This window comes from Theropithecus gelada, chromosome 11 (genome assembly GCF_003255815.1).
Source record: "Theropithecus gelada isolate Dixy chromosome 11, Tgel_1.0, whole genome shotgun sequence".
Taxonomy (NCBI): Eukaryota; Metazoa; Chordata; class Mammalia; order Primates; family Cercopithecidae; genus Theropithecus; species Theropithecus gelada.
The window spans coordinates 11,365,706-11,381,911 of record NC_037679.1 but is presented as its reverse complement, the minus strand read 5'-3'; the positions used below and the strand labels follow the sequence as shown (position 1 = coordinate 11,381,911).

At 54.1% G+C, this 16,206-nt stretch overlaps 1 protein-coding gene across 1 annotated transcript; it reads left to right on the top strand.

Annotated features, from left to right (window-relative positions):
- Positions 1 to 9,737: 9,737 nt before the first annotated feature.
- C11H12orf80 (chromosome 11 C12orf80 homolog) lies at positions 9,738 to 12,008 on the top strand (the record flags this gene model as incomplete). The annotated part of the gene is given in 3 exon segments (XM_025401404.1): positions 9,738 to 9,974; positions 11,480 to 11,609; positions 11,944 to 12,008. Coding segments are annotated over 3 exon segments (432 nt in total), but the record flags the coding sequence as incomplete, so codon positions are not given.
- Between the last annotated feature and the right edge of the window lie 4,198 nt (positions 12,009 to 16,206).

Sequence of the window (16,206 nt, the reverse complement as noted above, 5' to 3'; positions counted from 1 at the left end):
CCTGACCAGATGCTGTAGGCAGAACACAGCATGGCTTCTGTGATTTTCCTGCCAGAAATGCAGAATCAGAATCTATTCATGAAGAAACATCACGCAAACCCCAATGGAGGGACGTTCTACAAAACTCAAGTGCCAAGGTCATGGAAATCAAGACGCAGGAACTATTTCAGATTCGAGAACGCTAACCAGACATGACAGTCGCACGCAACCATGCCTGACTCTGAACTGGAACCTTTTGCTCTAAAGGACATCACCGGGACAACTGGGAAAAACAAATGGGGTCTGAGGACTTGATGGCAGTAACGTATTGAGATGAAATCCCTGGTGTTAATGGCTGTGTTGTGGTTATGTGAGAGTGAGAATGTCCTTGTTTGAGGAAATACACATTAAACTATTCAGGAGTGAGGGGTCATCAGGCCAGCAACTTACTCTCAAATGATACAGAAAAAAAAAAAAAAGTTCTTTGTACTATTCTTGCAACTTTTTCGTAAGTTAAAAATTATTTCAAAGGGGAAGAAAAAGTCCCAAAACTTCATTCTGGCTGCGGCCGAAAGCTCTGAGTCTTTCTTTATCTCACTAAAGGCAAAGGTTGCAGCCAGTTCAGGTGGCCAAACCTGTTCATCCTGACTGTCTCGGGGCAGCCTACCAGGCATGGGCAGACAAACACCTCCCTGTGCAGGAGTTCAGGCCTGAGGCTGGCCAGGGAGGGCTGGATGCTGGCTGTGGGCCAAGGCTCCAGTGAGGAACCTCAGCACTAAGCAGTCCAGGAGGAGGTCGGTCGCCTGTGGCCTCTGGGGCTTGGGATAGGAAGTGAAGCAAACCCGGACTTTTCCTACCCTCCACTGGGACCAAGACCTTCCCATCAGGCCCTGAAGGCTCAGAGAAGGAGGAGACTGGGGAAGGGAGGAGGGGAGAGGAAGAGAGGAGTGCCTTTGCTCTGGTATTGTCACATTATATATATATATATACACACACACACACACACACACACACATACACACACATATATAGTATTTGTTTTATCTAAGTCACCAGACCTGTTGTCCTTGGCCCTCTATGCCATTTCCCCTTCACTGTTTCCCCAGCAGGGGTGGCAGGGGCCCGGCCGGTGCAGTTGCCAGTGGAACCAGGAGAGGACTGCCTTAGGAACCAGTGTTCAGTGGCCTGTCACTAAGGGTTTCTGAGGTTTGTTTTTCCCCCACAGCAAAGCTGCTGCTTCACTTTTTGCATATTTTAACAGGTTTGATGTTTTCCCTGGGATAATCCTACAGATTTCAAAAATGGAAAAGCAGTAAGCATTTGCTGATGCATATCTTCTCCATGCAACTGTGAGCTGCTAAAGGCAAGCACTGTGCAAACTTGCTTTTCTGTCCACTCCCTCCCAGTGCCTAATAAGGGTCGGTCCACAGCAGGTGCTCAATGAATGCTTTGTTTCTCTGTCCAGGGGTGTGTGTGTGTGTGTGTGTGTGTGTGTTCCCACACTGCCTTTTTCTGCATATCTGGGAAGCAAAGGGATAAGTCCCATCACCACACCACTTCCCTCCATGTTTCAGCCTGCAAAGGCTCTCTCTGAGGCACCTAATTCCTAAATAAGGTCGTTAATGTGTTTGACTGTTTAAAGTGGCGTGCTTTGCTCCTGAGAGATGGATAAGCCATCGTTATCTGCCATAAGAAACAAGAGAGACAATGGCTCCTAGAGATAAGGAGCCGGGCACCGGGCATATGCCTAGTATGGCTGAAACATTGACTTTTGCGCAGCGCAGAGAAGCTTGTCCCCACCCCACCCCACTCATGAGCACTGTCCATTGTACTGAACGGTCACAGTTTACAGCAACAGCGGATGATGGACCCCTGCTCAAGAGTCAGAGGTGTAGGAAAGAGGGTTAAAATAGGAATTTCCACTCCTCAGATGTTCTCCAAAGCCTGGTGGAAAGCGCATCTGGGTCCTCACTGGTGACTGCTAATATCTAGATAAAGAACAGAGGCTCTCAGGAAATCCGAGATGGGCTCTGGGCTGGCAAGCTAGATTCAGGAGCTCTCATGGAGGTGATGGGGTCCCCAGTTGACAGAGGTTCTGTCCCCAGAAGTAGCAGCAAAAGCAGCTGTGAAGGCAATGCCTTTGGGGGCTTGCTGGCCCTTTTCAGGCTGTGCTATCTGAAAAGCATCTACGCATCGTACGGCCCACGTCAACAACATTTCGGCCCACAGAGCTGGAATGCTTCATTCATCCCCAGGGCCTTATCTTCTGAGATCCAGTTGCTAGCATCATGATAAGATGGCAGCCAGACGCCTGTCTGATCCTGTCTGGGTCCGGCATCTGACCCCAGTAGGACCTCCCTCCTCTCCCACCTGGGCCTGACTCATGCTTCCAGAACAGGAACTCGAGGATCTCTGCTGCCCAGCCATAGCTGACTCATGGCTGGTCCAGGGGTTGCTCTAGAAGGGGTTCAGGGCAGCTGTCAGCTCTCAGGGAGGAGACACCTGTCATTTCCTGAGCACCTACCATGTGCCAGGCACCAGGCGCACCTCTGAACTTCTTTGGTATAATTAACTTGTAGGGGATTTCTGATCTTTCCTAGAAAGGAGAAAAGTGAGGGTCAGGCAGAAGTGAATTCAAAGGCCAATCTCATAGCACTGAGCACAGCCATCCACTCACCCTCAGTGCACTCCCTGGGGCCAGCCAGCACCACCCCTGGGAACCGCAGTTTCTTTTTTTAAAAAAAAAAAAAAAAAAAAAGATTGGGCAAGGCGTGGTGGCTTACACCTATAATCCCAACACTTTGGGAGGCTAAGGCAGGCAGATCACTTGAGATCAGGAGTTGTAGACCAGCCTGGCCAACATGGTGAAACCCCATTCCTACTAAAAAATACAAAAAATCAGCTGAGTGTTGTGGCACAATCCCATAATTCCAGCTACTTAGGAGGCTGAGGCATGAGAATCGCTTGAACCCAGGAGGCAGAGGTTGCAGTGGGCCGAGATCGTGCCACTGCACTCCAGCCTCAACGACAGAGTGAGACTCTGTCTCAAAAAAAAATGTAGAAACAGGGTCTCACTATGTTTCCAAGGCTGGTCTCCAACTCCTGAACTCAAGCAATCTTCCTGCCTCAGCTTCCTAAAGCTCTAAGATTACAGATGTGAGCTACCTCACCCAGCCTCACCGTTTCTTCATTCATTCCTCCAACCCACATTTATCAAGGGCTTTCTCCCTTCTGCTTCGAGGCCAGTTGGTCCCAGAGGGCAGACTTCAGGAGGCCCACCAGCTCTCCTGAAGGAGCCAGGCTTGGCTGGGAAAGGGGGCACTTGGACCCCAAGTCCACCAAGGCAGAAACAGGTATCCCTACTCCCTGCAACCCTCTCTGAGCCAAGGGGTGGGGCTAGTGTGGCCTCCGTGGCTGCAGAGGGTCTCTGGCCTGGACTGCAGCATGGTCCTGGCAGCTCACTCCTTCACCCAGCAGGTGCTTCGGGAGGCATCCTTGCTCTCCCCTGGCATCAGCCCTACAGTAGGTGAGCAGGTGAGGTGGCAGTGGCAATGAGATCACCTCTCATTCCTGTGGTTTCAGGTGCCTGGCTGATGTCAGGCCTGAGTGAGGTGGCAGCGGGGGGCAGGAAGTCACTGTGTCTGGGGCCGGAATGGGGGCCGAGGCTTTTCCTCAAAAGCTCATAAATTACTAAATATGTCCCCTTTCAGCACAGCCACACCCTGGGCCTGGGAGGATGCATCTCCTCGTGTAGACACAGACTGCTTCCCTCAGGCCCTGCTCACTGCTCACACGTGCCTTTATGGCACCACAGACCTTCTGGGGACGAGGGTGGTCTCCTATCCCTCACATGTGCAGTGAATACACGTGTGCACATAACTCACACAGGCAGATAGTCTCTCTGGGGCACACAGGTGCATGCTACAAGCAGCCTTGTGCAAGTGCCCACAGCCCCCTCCCACCTCACACATGTCCACGTGGCTTCATGCTATTCCCATGCTCACTGGTGTCCCCAGGCACAGACAAGGACACACTTGGCAGGGCACTTAAGTTTCTCCAAGTATGCAGGAAAACACATGACTTTGTGCTGTCGCACATGCTCCCAAATGTACACACTCACAAATATGCAAAGTCTGCAGGAGCCTGAATTCCATCACACACCTGCACACCCATGTGCACTCAGCACTCACACGTACACCACGGTTCCCAGGGGTGGTGCGCACTCAAGGCAGGAGGTACACACTCAAATCATGCACACCCCCAGACACACACGTGCATGCATGAACAACAGACTATGCCCAGGTGTCTACACAGCGTTCACATGCTCATGCCCACCAGTAGACATACAAGTGGGACATTCAGGACATCACGAGTGAGAGTACAGCAGGGAGGGAACTGCAGCTGGCAGGATGCTGCAATCCCCAGCCTCACCTCTGGGAGCCACTGTCGGGTCTGCAGCCAAGCCCCGGGTTTGGAAGGGCAGGAGCCTGCCTGAGGCACAATCCCACTGGCCTGAGCCAACAGGCAGCACAGCTCAGGCTGGACCCAGCCAGCCTCAAGGAGGGGAGAGGGGGCATCGTGGTGGCACTGGACTCCCTGCAGGGTATGGGATGAACTCTGCTCCTCAGTTGGGCAGGGGCTGCAAGAAGGAAGAATGGGCAGCTTGAACTCACGGAGGTGGGTCTGTGGTGGGGTAAGTGGATGGAATAGAACCGGAGGGTGGAGGAGGAGATGGGAAATGGTAGGGCAGGGGGTTAAGGAAGAAATAAAGGAGACAGAGGGAAGGACTGTGGGGAGGGAGACCAAAAGGTTGAGGACAGGAGGGGAGTGAGAGAGAAAAGAAGAAGAGAAGAAAAAGTGAGGAGAGAAGAGGGGCCAGACGCGAACAGAGCAGTTCAGGGGTGTGAGGAAGGACGTAGAGGGATGGGCACGCCCTGCACCACCAGCCACCTCCCTGTCCTGCCAGCTCCATCCCCCGTCAGGAAAGACAGGCCAAGGCTCTGCTGCACTGTGCCCCTTCCCTTCTCCAGACCCAGGATCTTAGCATCCCTGGATTTTGACATCCAAAAGGCCGGGCTCAACTTACCCTACATGGAAGGCAGTGACTCACATAGATGAGCCTGCTAGAGCACCTTTTCCAGGAGCAGAGATCCACCAGGGCAGACGGGGGCTGCTTTCCCCTCTCCTGGGGCTGGCTGGAACACCCTACTCTTACCCCAACTCACAGTGATCCCCAGAGGGGGAGGCAATGCGGTGGTGCACTCTGCTTCAGCACCTGCTACCTGCCTGACACCCACATGGGGACAGCTTCCAACGGGATGCAAGTGGCAGAGAAACGTATCCCAGGAGAGCAGGTGGGGGAGGCTGAGACTGGGGAATGGGCACCCCTCATCTCCCACAGGCTCAGCGGCTTCCTCAGGACATGGAGAAAGCTGGGAACCCTAAGACAGAACTGGAAGTTCTTGTTGCCTAAATCTCTCCTGGCCTGCTGCACATGGAACCTATTTCTTCCCATTCAGGGCTCTGCAGAGGCAGAAGATGAACAGTAAAATGCAAAGATCTGGCGACCTTCAGAGCTGGGTGAGTCCTGGGGTCCTCACCCCATTATGCCTAAGCTACAACCCTGTATTCCCTGTCCTCCCAGCCCTAAGGGTTCTGGTCCCAGTACGCAGGGGTGGCTCAAAAACCCACTGAGCTGCAAGGGTCTGAGAGCACCCCATGTCACAGAGGAAGAGAGGCGGCCTGGGACCTGGGATCTTGTTTGCAGCTCTTTATCATGGACACTCTCCTAGAACTCCCCAGTCCCTCCACCTCCTCCTGAAGTACTCCAAGAGCTGGTCAACACCGAGAGCCCACCTCAGGCTGTGGCATGGCTCTTCAGGGGGCCTGGTGGGTCATGGGCTTACCTCTCCCAGTTCCTGTGTCCCATAACTCAGGGCCCAGATGGAGACACTGTGACTGTTCACTAATCAGATAAATTAGTATGTAGGAGAAAGCCCTTGCAAGCTCTATTCTTCAGATGAGAACACTGAGGCTCCGCGAGGCAGCAAGTCTTTCTGAGGGCCAGTGGAGCAGATCACCCTGGGAGGCCTAAAGGAAGTGCTGGCGGAGCTGAAGCCACAGTTCTCCTGTCTGGTCTTCCAGTCCAGCCCTCCACCTCACCCTTCCCCCTCCCTCAGCCCTGCCCTGGGCTCCAAATCCTGACCTGATGGAGTCTTACCTGGGCAGGCCCACCTCAGACTGCCTGCTGCAGACCCACACACCCCATCCCCTTCTCCCTCCGCAGGAGCATGCCCCCGCCATCACTCCCCTGCTCCATGAAACCCAAAAGCAGACCCCCCGCAATCCTCCCCATTCCAATAGCACTGCAGCCCCTGCATCTGACCACATCCCTCCCTGCTTAAAACTCTTCAACAGCTCCCAGCTTCCCCTGGGACAGAAAGCTCACTCCTCATGTCAGCATTCAAGAGCCCCGCGTACTTTTCTGGCTTCATCTCCAGCCACCGCCACCTCCACCCGACCTCTTAACACCCTGGTCTGCTCTCCAAACACACAACGGCTTGCATGTCCCTGGCTCACCCTGCAGGGCCAGCTATGTCTCACCCCCACAAAACTTCACATGGCCATTCTAGAGAGACCAAGTGCACCCCTCAGAGCTCCTGTAGCCCCCAGGCTTCCTCCCTTTCTGGTGCATATCCTCTGCGTGCTTGTCTGAATCCCCTCTAAACTGTAACCTCTCTGCAGGCAGGGGCCCTGCCAACCTTGCCAAATGATTATCCTTTGCACCCAGCACACCCCTGAACACCTAGTAGGTGTTTAAGAAATACTGTCTAATATTAGGCTCTAATTATTTCATTGATAGCGTAGTCTGGTTCCCCGCTCCATCCGCATGAACCGAGGAGACACTCAGTCGGGGCTGGGGGAAGCTGTCAGTCAAGTTCCCCTCAGCTTTCACCTCTGTGCTCTCTCTCTGGGGGATGGGCCTGCCCCCACCATGGGGTTCCCCAGCAGCGGTAGGCCCACCGCAATGCCTGAGGCCCCAGGGACTACCCCTGGGAGAATTGGCTTAACATCTTGTCAACGCCAACCTCCCCAAGCTCCTTAATCACTTCAGACATTACACAACTGATGGGTGACCAATAGGACCTGAGACCTTCCCCATCCCCTCTCCACTTGCCTACAGGTCCCTGGGGCCTCTGCAGAACCACCCAGAAGCCCCAAAGTGTGACATCACCAGTTCAACAGTCTTTCCCACTCCCATCACTTCCTGAAACAGCCAGAGCAAGAAGATGATGCATGTGAGCCCTGCCCTTGGGAAGCCTCCAGGTTGGGAAATGAGGAATAAGCCTGACACCCAGGACCCAGAGAGACCCAGGACAGAGGCAGGCCAGGAGGCAGACACGTGCTGCTGGGTGATGACGACAGCACCAGTAATCACGACTACTCCTTATTAAGTACTTACTAAGTGCAAGACTCCAAGCTAAGCAATTAATAGATCTTTTCTTGTTTAATCCTTACCATAATTCCATAGGGTGAGTATAATCCTTAATTTATAGTTTGAAAAAGGAGGCTCAGAGAGATCTAGCAATGTGTGCAGCATCACACAGCTAGTCAGTGGTAGAGCTCGAATTTCAATCCAGATCTGCCAGCTCCAAAGCCAGTGCCCTTTCTACCCCACTTCAAGCTCTAGGTGGGGGTTTGTTAATTCCCTTACAAAGAGCCTCATGGGAGCCCCATTACCAATAACATAAGCCCCCCACAGCTGAGACTCCCCCGGGTGACCCCTGCCTGCCTTCTCACCATTGCTCCCAGCACACCACCATCACACCTGAGATTTTAACACTGCCGTTTTTGAAGTTTACCCCTCTGAGTCTTGGCTTCTGCTGTTTACTCAGGCTCAAATCCAGCCCCACTTTACAGATGACAAAACAGAGAACTAAGAATGTTAAGTAACTAGCCCAAGGTCACGCAGCTAGAAAGCAATTGAGCCTGGTTAGGGCTCAGGTCATTAGAGCATCAAGTAATCAAGCATTAATTTGTGTTACAGACAATTACAGAATGAGAATTAGCAGGACATGTCGCTAATGGTGCAGAAGAAGTTAGGGGAGAGGAATCAGGCAGGTTGCAGAGTAAAGGAGGGCCGGGCTAGGCCTTGAGAAATGGGCAGGCTCTGAATGTGTGTTCTTGAAAGGGGAGGGCAAGAGAAAAGTACAAAGATGACAGCAAAGAGAGGGAGAGAGGAAGGGAGAGGGGGTTGTCAAAATTAGGGAGAGAATGTGGCATGGTGAACAGAGCTGTGACTGGGAGTCAGGAGACCCAGCTGTGTCCCCTCAACTTCCGGTGTGATCTTGGGCAAGGAAGGCCCTTCCCTCTCTGGGGGGTGCCTTGTCTATCAGTGAAGGATAGATGCACCTAGGTGGCCTCTGGGGTCCCAACTGGCCCTGACATCCCAGGAATTTTTGTGTTGCCATTGGACCTTGAAACACAGAATCTGACCCCAGACCCCTGACATGTGGTACAGGCTTGGACACCAAGGGCAGACAGGGCCAGCAGCTAACATGACACCTGACAGGGAGCACCCAAGGGCTATCCCCATCCACACGCAGTCACTCATGCGCCCCTTCTCCCCCTGCATCCGTGCTACTAAGCATGTGTGGACTCGCTACAGTGGATCCAATCCTGTGGAAGCTAGAACGCAGCAGAGGCGAAAGAGTCATATACTCAAGGAAAGGCGTTTGTCCTCAAGGAAAGGCAAAGGGAATGGAGGTCCTTAGAGAAGGGGCAAAGAAAACTTCCTGAAAGTAAGGGTGGAGGTTTTCAGATTGGAATACATGGTCTGCCAAACTGGAGGACATCTGAGGAAAAAGAATGGTCCCCAGTCAAGACAGCACTGCACCCAAACATAAAGTACCTTCCAGACCATCAGCAAAGGAAACAGTCCTGTCTCAGGGGCCTGTGCTCACAGCAACAGACGCTGCTGGAGAGCTCAGAACCCGTGGAGGCAGAAGACGCCTCACTAGAGACTGTGGACACACATATCTGGGCACACACAGGCATGCACACACAGGTGCTCACACACAAGCCTGAACAGAGACCCCACCGTGGGCCGTCCATCCTCCCACTTCCCAGTTGAGCCCGGTAAGCAGCTCTCCCTCTCCAGCAAACACACCCCTCACGTGCCGATGACATGCAGCCCTGGAAGTGAGAACGTCTCGCTGTCTCACCTCGCTCCCTCTTGCTGCAGTTCTGATGCGCTTGCTTCTTTTCTGACTCAAGAGATGCCAAACAGAAACAGGCCCACCCACTTCTGTGTCCTGACTTTCGCCTTCTGGAACATGAACTCAGCTCTTACCTTTCCTACCTGTTTGACCTCCAGACCCCTGTCTTATTCACAACGGAATGCCAAATGATGGATGATGGGCACTCGGGAGCCCACGTGATCCTCCAGTGGCCAGCCTCACTGTGCCCTCCAGATTTATCCCACAGCTAGAAGCTCAGGGCAAGCACCAGCTCCTCTGCTGACTGGCTGCAAAAGCTCGGGCTGAGTTTCTGTGTTCTACAAGGTTACGGTGAAGATTACACGAGAACAGCCTGCAAAGCACTTAGCACAGAGCAGGGCACAGAGTAAGCCCTCGATGATGAATAATACACTTATTATTATTATTTGTCCCTAATTTTAACTCCCTCTCCCCTTATCCCACCATCCCACAGGTTGAGTAGGAAGTCCTTTTTGAAGTCTAATCTCAAGCCTTCATGCCACGGATTGGGCCAATGTTCCACCTTAATTGGAGTCCGGGGACTGAGGTGGAAAAGGTAGAACTGGCTGATTGGAGGAGCCACGTCCCTGCAAGGGGCCAGGAGGGAGATTACAGAGGCGCCAGGCCCAGAGCTCCAACATGCACCTGCCGCCGCTCCAGGGGAGATCGGGGTCCTGCCAATTTACCCCGCCCCATGATCTCATGGCTGTGTGTGCCAGGCACTGGCTCAGGGAGCAGGTACTGACAGCAGGGCCTGGGCAAGAAGCCCAAGACAAGAAGATGGGAAGGCTGTGGAGCGCCGACAACAGAGCTGTCCCCATGGGGCTCAGACACGAGTTTCCTCCGGCCTCCACGTGTGACCTTTAGCTAGTGACTCACAGTCTCTGTCCCTCCTTCCAGGCCCTTCCATGCTCCCCAGTAGCCTCCCTGTGCTGCCCCCTCACACCAAAAGACAATGGGGGAGGGGAGGGGAGGCTCTCCTCCTCGCCAGGGGCCATTCCCTCCCCTGCATCTCTTTCTGCTGACCCTGAACAGGACACCCTTACTTTAAAGCACAGGAAGTTCGCTGGGCAGGAGACTGGTAGCCAAATGCTGTCACTCCTGAGGCTGCCGCAGGCATGCAACTAAATGCCAGCTGTAAAGGGCCTGTAATCCCCAAAGAGATGCCTCTCTCTCTCTCTCTCTCTCTGTTTCAGGGTGTCCGTAGAGATCAGACAGACCTTGAGTTAACCCCAATCCCAAGTTCTCCTGTGTCTTAACCCTCAACCTCTCCTTCCCCAGCCAATTCCTGGATATGTCTCTCCCCAAATTATCCCCTCCACTCACCCCAAAATCCACCACTGGGGGTCCAAAGACCCTCCCCTGAGCCTGGCTGGACAGACTGCAGCTTCTGGAACACAGCATGGCAGGCCTGGCTGGCAGTCCCAGGGGAAGGAGACGTCTGGTCCTGCTGGACCACCAGGGGCTCCCTTTGCCTCCTGATTATAGGAAGAGGCCTCCACATGGCCCAGAGCTCTGCCCTCAGGGTGCTCTCTCTGCTCCCAATCTCACTGTCTGCTCTCAGACTTTCAGCTCCAGCGCAGCCAGACACATGTGCCTCCTTGTCCCCACCAAGGATCTCCCCAAGTAAGTTCCACCCCTTCCAGCTTCCCGGTCCCACCCCTTCCAGCTTCCCGGCCCTGCTTCCTGGCCTACCCTTCCTACAGGGAGCCACCTGGGCTCTGCCTGTCTCTCCCTCCGCAGTCACTACCCCAGCCTTAGAGTCCAGGTGCCCCTGCTGCTCCCACCTCAGACCTTGGCCTGGGAGACACCAGCCTTCCCCACCCTCAGGGAATTCCTCAAAAATCAAAAACCTCATAACATGGGTCCATCCACCATACACACACACACACACACACACACACACACACACACAAACACACACATATACATGCTCTGTCCTCCCCTCCTAACCCCTGGCCCCCACCTCCCTCTCTGTAAGGAAACTGGGGAGACTGAAATCCCCTCCAGCCCAAGACCTCTATGAATCTGAGGTTTCTCTCCACAGCCTCAGGTCGGGGCTCCCGCCCCGGATGCAGCCAAGTCTGGAGGCAGGCTGACCACAGGGCACACACCCTCCTGACTGGCCTCTGGATCCTGAGGAGGGGGACAGCTGGCCTTGGTAGCATTCCCCACTCCACTTTCCAGAATCTCCCTCAGCCCCACCTTGGTAGAAGTCACACTCCCCTCTTTTCTCTCCCCAGCATCTCACAGAGAAGACACTTGGATGGGCCACAGGCCAAAACTGGGCCAAAACCCTGGAGAGGAGGACCTGGCTCAAGGCCATATCACATTGCCATGTCATTTTCCAGTGGCACCAACTGAGCTGGACAGGCATGTGGCTGGACAATCCCCACCCAGGAGGCAGGGCAAATTCCCAGAGTACCAGGTCACTGAGCCATCTCTGGGGTAGGGCTCCCAAGGACTGGCTGGTTCTGGAATGATGCCGCTGGGATGCCAGATGCCAGCTGCTCCCCCTGCCTGCCCCAGCCTCAAAGAAAGCCTTGTCCCTCCCAGACCATCACACATTCCCTGCTCTTGGAAGCCTTACCTGGTCAACCCCACCAAACTTTTACCACTTACTACACCACTTACTTCGCGTACCCTCAGCACTTCGATCCCAAGTTACCCTGTGCTCATTTGCCCTTGTTTACGTGTTACTTTGCAGATATTCTCACAGAGCTACACATGCCATGATCATCACTAGTTGCGAGAGTCTCCAGTGTTCATTAAGCCTATTTTGCTGGAGGATTAGTCCCTGCCCTTAAAGAGTGCCAAAGAAGACTTTGGGATCTAAGTCACATCTCCCCTGCTGCAATTTTTTTCCTTTTGATAATCAAGCAATCTCACTGATAAAATTCTCAACAAGGGGCAGCTCTCCCCATGAGCAAGTTCTTGCCTTGACTGCCAGGGAGGCCCCAGCTAAGGTTATACTGGGAAAGGAATCTCTGTGAGTACCTGTAAGAGGTCAGCTTCTCCTCAAAGGAAACCTCTCCAGCTGGTGTACTGCAAACCCTTCCAAGACCAAGTTCCCTTCTCCTGGCCTCTAGAACCTGCCTGTGTGCCAGTGCTGTGTCCCCAGTAACACACACGAGTCTCTCCCTCAGAAGCCACAGAAAGATGCAGAGAGAGACCAACCTGGGATTGATTCTCCGCCCTAGCACTTACTAATTGTGTGGACATAACTGGTCTGGACCTCAGCTTTGCTATCTATAAAATGAGAACCATTTTATAGATATGAACACTTGAGGAGAGTCATAAAGATTGAAGTTGATCTGTGCTGTGCCTGGCACAGAGGCCTCCCTCAGTAAATGGCAGCCATTGCTATTGGGATGCCCCTACACCCCTTGCCCCTGCCCCCCACTGGCCTTCACTTAGGCCCACACTGAGGATGTGGCTGTTGTGTTGGGGGAAGGAAAGAAAGACCATGCCTGGGTTGCAGGGCCCCCACCCCCAACTGGTCTGCTTTTGTGGGAAGGCTTTTTGATGCCTTCACCCTACCCCTGGGCTGATTGACTAAGTGTCCAACATCATGAGGAAAGAAGCAGGGTTCAGGGACACTTGCTTCAGCCCTGAAACTCATCCAGGCCCAGGTCCAGATGAGAGGCATGCCTGGGAGGCCTTCCCTTGTACCCTTGCCTGTCCTGCAGCACCCTCCAGCCTGCAGGCCACTCCTGGGTGGCATAGCACCTTGGATGTCAAGTGTGGGCCTTCCCAGGCACATGGCAGGAGGGGGCACTTGTGTGGGTTGTTGGTGGCAGGAAGGGATGTGTCTCCAGCTGGATCTGGGTTCTTCCATTTTGGGGCCTAGCCATGCCAGGACAGTGCACATGGGCACTTAGTGTGAATCTCACGATGGAGCAGAGGAGGAGCAAGGCAAAACCAGGGAGTCCCCAGGCCCCTGCTTCTGCCCTGCCCAGAGACAGTGGAGCAGGTGTCTCCAGCTTCTTAATCTCAATGCACAGTAAGAAATATATTTAACAGCAACCAACAGACACATACATTTACAAAACGATACTCTGTATTGCACTGGGATGGTTTTCTATCCTCACGACCCTCTAGTGAGTTGCAGATGAGTCTGAGAAATCCCGCTATAAGTAACGTAAGCAAGCCACAGTCCCTGGCTGGCAAGTGAGGAAATGCCCCACCGGGACAGGGACACTGAGGTAGCAATGAAAACAGCCGGTGCAACCACTCCTTCCTTTTCCCCCTGCTCAGCCCCTCATGGGTGAGGAGAGAAGCGGCCAAGCCGAGGACTCCATGAGAAAGATGCCGGAGCTGCCCCACTCTGCAGCAGGTGCTTCCCCTGGATTCTCACTAATCCTCACGACAGCCATGAGCACCAGCAGTTATCTGTTCCATTTTGGAGAGGGGGCAATGCAGGCTCAGAGGCTTTAAAAAGATGTACTGTGTGCTTGCTGTGTGCCGGCAATGTTCTGAATGGTTTATATAATGCACAGCACTTATCTAGTCCCAGAGCAGCCCTAGGCAGCCGGTACCGCTGCATCGGCACTTGGCAGAGCAGGACGCCACAGCTTCCCCAGCCCCCGGCTCAAGGTCTCACGGCCAATTGCAGACCTGCATCTCTCAACCCAGAACACCTTTAAGAAGTCCCTCCTGCCCCAGGCAGAGGCCTAGGCTTCCCTGCAGATCCAGGTGAACTTCAGCTAGGAGGCCTGCCTGTAAGTGGGGAACATCAATGGGAGGGAGCAGATTGAAAGCTAGAAGAGAATATGAATGAACAGCTGTGGCTGTGGGCTCACAGAAAGGGGGCAGCCCCTCCTGCCCAACTCTCCTCCTGAATCCAGAGGCTATTTTAGTTTAATGTTGATCATAAAAGAAATATTGATGGTGTGGCTGAATCAGGCTCCGTGGTGGCCTCCATGCAGGTAGCCTGCTCTGGACCCTGTGGTTCCCTGGCTGCTCCAGATGCCCTCACTCCCCAAGGTCAGCTGCAGACCAGAGCCTCCTGGGCACAGAGAGCCCTGCTCAGAAGGGACATTTCCATTCGCAGAGGTGAGAGGTCCTGCGGGTTTCATGGTGGAAATGCAAAACCCTGTCTTTGGGACCTGATGTGGATCTGGCTGCCAGCGTTCAGGGTCACCTGTGGGGAGGAGCAGCAGCCACCCAGCTTTGCCGGAGACAGAGGGCAGGGCAAGACCTCGGGCTTCCCGCCCAGGATGCCATCAGCCAGCTGAAATTCCAGCCCACGCCGGCACCCCAGGGCTGTTGGGGAGGGGCGGGATTTATGACTTCCCCACCCCCCGCAACACCCCAATGGGAAATGTGTTGAGTTGGTCAACATCTCTCCGGTCACAGGGCCAGTGCTCCTGAGGCTCCTCAATGATGGGGCAGGAGCCAGGTCATTAGGCAGGGGAGACTGTCATTAGTGCGGGTGATGCCACCACCGCTCAGACAATGGCAAACAGTCATTAGCAGCTGTGTCACAGGGGTGAGGCAATGCTGGCTGGCTGGGGGTGGTGCTTCCCCAGCCACACACTCACACACACACACACATGTTCACACACAAGGAGGAAGCAGACATGCTGAAGCACTCACTCCCACAAGGACATCTAGAGACACACACATCCACACGTGGGGGCATGAGTGTGTCCACACGCATTCACATGCAGGGTGTGAGGAGGCATGCGCTCCCACGTGTTCACACAGTCACATACAGGAGCATGAGCAGACAGCCACATTTGCACATTCACATGTTCACACAGAGGAATGAGTGAGCACAGGGCACAGAGACACAGGTTCAAACACTTACAGTATAACAAATTCACACAGGCACACAGGCACACTCGCATGCTCACATTTCCACACTCACACGCAGGGGCTGAGGGACACATGCCCCAGAGAGGGCCACAGTGTCTGGGACACCCCCACCCACACACACCCCAGGGGCAGGGCCCTCGGATCCTCCCCACGCCAGGCACCCAGACACCCCCTACCCTGAGATAGACACACAGAGCCTCGGGGGCCCCCGAGGAGAGACCCAAAGACACCCTCTCATCCCACCCACTCCCTGCTTCAAATGATGCAGCAGCCAGGAAGGAAAAACCCAGTGAAGTGAGGAGGCAGCCAGGCTGCATGGACCTCGGCAGAGGCCGTGTCGGCTGTGCCGCCGCAGGGCTCTCCACACTCCCAGCCCTGACGGCCAGCACAAACCTGCTCCCAACATGAACCCCCAAGAAATGGGCTGCTGTAGGCGTGTTCTCTGCCCGCTTCCCTGTGGGAGAGGGACAGGAAGCAGGAGGCTGGAGTTGGAGGAGGAGAGGGAGAAGAGCAACTGAAACTCAGCCCCTGGCCCTGGGTTGAATTCTCTCCCGTCCTCACCAGGCTTTCCCCCGCCAAGCTGTGGAGCTGCCCTTCAGAAAACACAGGCAGGCAGTGGGAAGAGAGGCAGAGAAAGTGGCGGGCACAGCCACGCCAGGCCAAGAGAGTAGCCTGGAACCCAGCCCTCCGCTCTGGGTTCAACGTCTAGCTCCACCACTTGCCAGCTGGTAGCATTAGCTTCTTGCGGCTGCTGTAACAGATTTCCATGAATTTAGGGGCTCCATGCAACACAACTGTATTTCTTTATTTAAATAAATCTTACTGGCCGGGCATGGTAGCTCATGCCTCTAATCCTAGCACTTTGGGAGGCTGAGGTGGGAGGATCACTTGAGGTCAGGAGTTCAAGACCAGCCTGGGCAACATGGTGAAACTCCATCTCTACTAAAAATACAAAACTTAGCCAGGTGTGGTGGCACGTGCCCGTAGTCCCAGCTACTCAGGAGGCTGAGGCATGAGAATCACTTGAACCCAGAAGGCAGAGGCTACAGTGAGCCGAGATCTCACCACTGCACTCCAGCCTGGGCAACAGAGCAAGACCCTGTATCTAAATAAATGAATAAATAGATAGATAAATCTTACTTACTACTGC